Source organism: Colobus angolensis, unplaced genomic scaffold (assembly GCF_000951035.1).
Source record: "Colobus angolensis palliatus isolate OR3802 unplaced genomic scaffold, Cang.pa_1.0 Scaffold54, whole genome shotgun sequence".
NCBI classification, from domain to species: domain Eukaryota; kingdom Metazoa; phylum Chordata; class Mammalia; order Primates; family Cercopithecidae; genus Colobus; species Colobus angolensis.
The window spans coordinates 473,573-478,340 of NW_012118932.1; the positions used below are offsets into that span (position 1 = coordinate 473,573).

The 4,768-nt window shown below is 54.3% G+C and overlaps 1 protein-coding gene across 1 annotated transcript in view; it reads right to left on the reverse strand.

The window, feature by feature from the left end:
• MUC4 (mucin 4, cell surface associated) overlaps window positions 1–4,768 on the reverse strand; it is a 71,507-nt gene that overhangs the window by 26,912 nt on the left and 39,827 nt on the right. The window contains exons 2-3 of the mRNA XM_011961248.1: window positions 904–1,095; window positions 658–821 (exon numbers count right to left, since the gene is read on the reverse strand). Coding sequence (XP_011816638.1) covers window positions 658–821; window positions 904–1,095 — 356 coding nt within the window. The remainder of the gene's footprint in view (window positions 1–657; window positions 822–903; window positions 1,096–4,768) is intronic.

Here is a 4,768-nt window from a genome sequence, read left to right on the forward strand (position 1 = left end):
GCTTGAACCCGGGAGGTGGAGGTTTCAGTGAGCCGAGATCGCTCCACTGCACTCCAGCCTGGGCAACAAGAGCAACCGACAAAAGTCCAGTACAGTGAAGATTCGTGACTGCAGAGCCCTTTTCAGGGAGTGAGACTTGTTTCCTAAGATGGCCTTTCTCCGGTTAAACCTGAAGATTCCTCGAATTTAACCTAGGACTCCCTAGAGGTTCTTGGGCTGCGGTTTGAGAAACCTTGTCCCTAATATTTCTCGCAGCTGCCGACTCCTTGGGGCCCTCCCGGGTCCTGCTTGGAATCCCGTAGGCTCTCCTGGCCTCGGCGCTGCCTGCACATCTGGCCGCTGCAGGCACCACTTGTTAAATGCCATTTGTACAATGCAAAACAGTCCTCCCTGGCTCTCCTTACCTACAGGATTGCATGCTGGCCACACTTTTTGCTCCTCTTCTTCTCATTTTCAGCCACCCCAAATGATTCGGGGATCCGCTCCCCACGCAGCACCGGGTCGACTTTCCATGGCCATACCTTCCGCACTTTTGTTCCAGCTGTCCCGCCCTCCTCCCTGCCCCTCCTCCCTGCCCAGGGTGCTCTCCACCCCTGGCTCTGCCTTCCTTACAGCTTTCCATTGTGTGCGCTTAGACCCTGGCATGAGTCCTCTAACCGCCTCTACCAGACAATCCGTCTGTCCCTTGCTGAATGGCACCAGGGTCATTTCTCTGTCTCCAGCCCCTGGCCCAGTGCCATGCACAAAGCCAGCCCTCAGCAGTGACTCCGATGCTGTGTCCCTGTCCTCAGTAAGGCCCTCCCGACCCGAAAGAGCAGAGACTGTGGGAAGCAGGCTGAGAGGGAGCCTTCAGTGACATCACCCCTCAAAAGGCACGGGTCTCACCTGTACGGCCTCACTCACCTTTCTCAGGCGGGACGGGGATGGGGGCGGCTGTGGAGCGGCTGTGGGTGGCAGTGCTGGGAGTGGCGGAGGTGGCGGCCTGGGAGGTGGTCGGGGTTGGGGATGGGGCTGTGGTGGTCTGGGAGGTTGTTGGGGGTAGTGATGTGACTCTGCCTCTCCCACCATCTGTCTTCACTGAAGGTGTCGTCATTCCTGGACACGTGAAAAGAGAAGGCAGGGGTGGTTCTTACAGTAAGAGAACAGCAGAGTCAAAGAGATTCAAAGAAATCAGGAGCTGGAAGAGAGAGTTGGAAACTCCTTGTCTATCCGCTGGTCACATCCAAACCACTCTCGACATCAGCGGTTTTCGACTGGGGCAGAGAGTGGGGTGAGCCTGTCACCCACCACACCCATCACCTCCTCCTCTGTGGGACCTGACTCAGTCCCACCAGATAATGTGAATGCACCAGTGTTCTCAAGTACTCCTTAGGCTGAATTCAGCCAAGGGGGCCACTGGGAGAGACGAAGACAAGGCAGATGGCAGCTACCTGATGTTTCCGTCTTCAGAGGGGAGCCCGAGGATACTGTGGATGCTGAGGAAGCGCTGGTGACAGCAAGAGGGGTGGCATGACCTGTGAGTAGGGTGGTGGAGGTCGATGTGACAGCAGGGCCAGAGGCTGCTGGAGAGAATGGAGAGTGACTGCTGGAAGTAGGGAAAGTCAGTGTGGTCTGAGCTGTGTTCATGTCACTGGAGGAAGCTGAGTCTCTGGATGGCTGTGGAGTGGGAAATGTGTTCTTAGGATACTTAGGTGCTGAAGAAGCTTCCAGAGTGGTCTGGATTGACAGGTGGCTGGTAGGGGAGAATGACGAGGTTGGCGTAGAAGTCACTGTGCCGCTGTGATTGCTTGTAGAACTCTTGTGCGTGGACCTTATCATGGGGTTGGGTGTGGGGGCCACCCTTTTAGTAGCTTCAGGGTGCTCAGGGCTGGGCGTGCTTGAGACGCCCACCGACGATGCAGGCACCCGCGTGGTAATTGCTAAGGCGTTGTTACCAGAATGTACCGGGGTAAAGACCGCTGCGGGTACGGTCTCATGGATGACTGAGCTCCTGCTTGTGGTCAGAACACCCTCACTGGTGGACACAACTGTGGCAGGAGAATGAGAGGCGCCATCACTCAGGGAGCTGGAACTGACCTTAGGTGGTCCTTCCATGGTCCCGGGTGACGAAGTTGGCACTGTTGTCTGGGTGCCATGGCTGTTGCTGACGAGGGCCATGATGAAGGTCGTACCGGACCCTGAAGGTGACAGAGTGTGGGTCTCGGTTTGTGGAGATGTGAGCCCACTGGATGTGATCGAAGGAGGTGTGGGTGTGACTGTTGAGAAAGTGTCGGTCGCCTGGGACACCAGGCTGATGGTGTCAGACCCTCTGCTGGTTCCTGTCCTCTGAGTCTGCGCCATCCGGGAAATGGCAGCTGTCTCCTGAGGAGAGGCGCTGGGAGAAGTTGGGCTTGACTGTCCAGTCGGTCTCCCTGCAGTGGAGGCCTCAGAGAGGGTGACAGGAAAGGTGCTGGGGACAATCGCAGACACCATTCCCATGCTTACTGGGGTGGCATCATGACTGGCTGAGGCAGATAGCAATTCGGTTGTTGACTGGGTTGTGTGACTGTCCCTGGAGGGGTTTGGCGAGAACCATGTGGTCTCTCCTGAGGTGAATATTCCTTCGCTTCCTGAAGGTGTTGTGCCACTCGCCCTGGATGAGGAAGGGGTAGCTGTGCCCTCTGAGGTGGTGCCCGACCCTGAGGAAGCCGGTTCGCTGGTCTGTGTTTCTCCAGAGGCCTCTGTGTCTTCAGCCTGGTGGGTTTGGGTCATGGCTGCTGCTGTGTCGGGTGAGGTGCTGGCAGAAGCTGATGTCCATCGTCCCTCTGGGCCCCCTGGTGTTGACACTACACCAGGAAGGGCGCCTGTTATGGAAAGTGATGCGCCTCCTGAGGGCCGCAGGGTGGAGTCAGGGCTGCTGGGTGCCGCCTGCAGTGCTGTGGTTGGGGCCTGGGTTGTGTGACCATCCCCAGTGGGAGCTGGGGCAAAGGTTGTCGCTGCAGTTATGGTAGGTGCGTCCTGAGGAGCAATTTCTGAGGGCGAGTGCCCATTGGCTGTGAAGGAAGAGCCTGGGGTGGTGACTGTCTTGGTGTCAGTCACAGGGGAGATGGACCTTGTGGTTTGGGATTCTTGTGTGGTCTGCGGGGCTTGAGTGTGACCTCTCTGGGAAACAGCCAGTGATTCCTGAGGAGAGGTGTTTGTGGAACGTATTGTTGAATGATTTGTTGATGGTGCCATTGTAATTTGTTGTGATGTGTGTCCATCCAGCATAGGTGAAGAAGATGGGGATGTGGCCGTATTTATCATCTGAGTCACACTGTAGCTTGGGCTGTTGATAAGAACCTCTCCAGTGGTCCCCGTTTCTTGTGTCCATTGTGTCTGGGCATCTGCTCCTGTTGTTTCCAGGAGAGTTGTGCTGCGGGAGGGGTGTGTGGTGGGCTGTCCTGATTCCCCTATTGTTGAGACCTCAGAGAGGACCCTTGGAATAGTGCCAGCTGTCCCTGTAAATGGACTTCCTGTGACAAGCCTAGTGGCAGCACCTGTTGGTGTTGAGGGCAGTTCTTTTGGTGACCAAGTTGTGCGGTCTTCACTGGAGAATGAGGAAGGCCATGTTGTGGTTTCATGCGGAGTAAATGTCTCATGAGACACACCTGGAGAGACTGAACTCCTCTCATGAGGCCGTCCTGTGGTCTCTGCACCTTCACTCTGCTGGGTGTGGAAAGCTGTGGATATTTTTGGAGGTAAAGACCTGGGGGAGAGTGCTGTTGACAGTGTGTCTGACAACCATATGGTTGAAACTCTAGAAGTAATTGCAGAAATGGTTCCCCTTACAGGTAGTGATATCTCCTCTGTGTTTCCAAGAGTGGAGTCTCTGGAGGTTGGCATTCTGAACACCTCTGATGTCACCAGGAATGCGTTGCTGACACTGGAGGGGGATGAGGTGGTTGTTTTACCAGAAGGGAATGTCTCCTGAGAAACTATTCCACTTGGGTTGAATCCACTTGGTGAGGATAAAACAGTTGATGTTGTAACTGGTGTGAGGGTGTTGATTTGAGATACTCTGGTGGTCTCTATGCTCTGAGTCTGGTGGTTCTGCAGAGAAGCTGATGTGTCTTGCGTAGAGGTCCTCGAGGAAGTTGTTTGTGATTGTCCTTCTGGTTCAGCTGCTACCGAGACTGCTGAGGTCACTGGGGTAGAACTTTCAGTTCCTGGTGTTGACGTCTCTTCTGTGTTTCCAAGAGTGGAGTCTGTGGAGGTTGTCATTGTTATCTCCTTTGATGTCATTATGGGTGTGTTTGTGACACTAGAGAGGGATGAGGTAGTTGTTTCACCTGGAGGAGATGTCTTCTGAGAAACAGCCTCCGTCACATTGAGTACACTTGGGGAAGAGGGAAGAGTTGATGTCATCATCTGTGTGAGGGTGTCAGTTGCTGGTGATCTCTGTGCTCTGAGACTGGTGGTTCTGAGAAAAACCTGTTGTGTCCTGAGTAGAAGTCCTTGAGGAAGTTGCTGGTAATTGTCCTTCTGGCTCAGCTGTTATTGAGGCTGCTGAAGTGACTAGCATAAGACTTCTTGTAACAGGTACTGATGTCTCCCCTGTATTTCCAAGAGTGGAGTCTGTGGAGGTTGTCATTGTTATCTCCTTTGATGTCATTATGGGTGTGTTTGTGACACTAGAGAGGGATGAGGTAGTTGTTTCACCTGGAGGAGATGTCTTCTGAGAAATAGTCCCTTTGACATTGTGTACACTTGGGGAGAAGGAAGGAATTGATGTGGTTCTCTGTGTGAG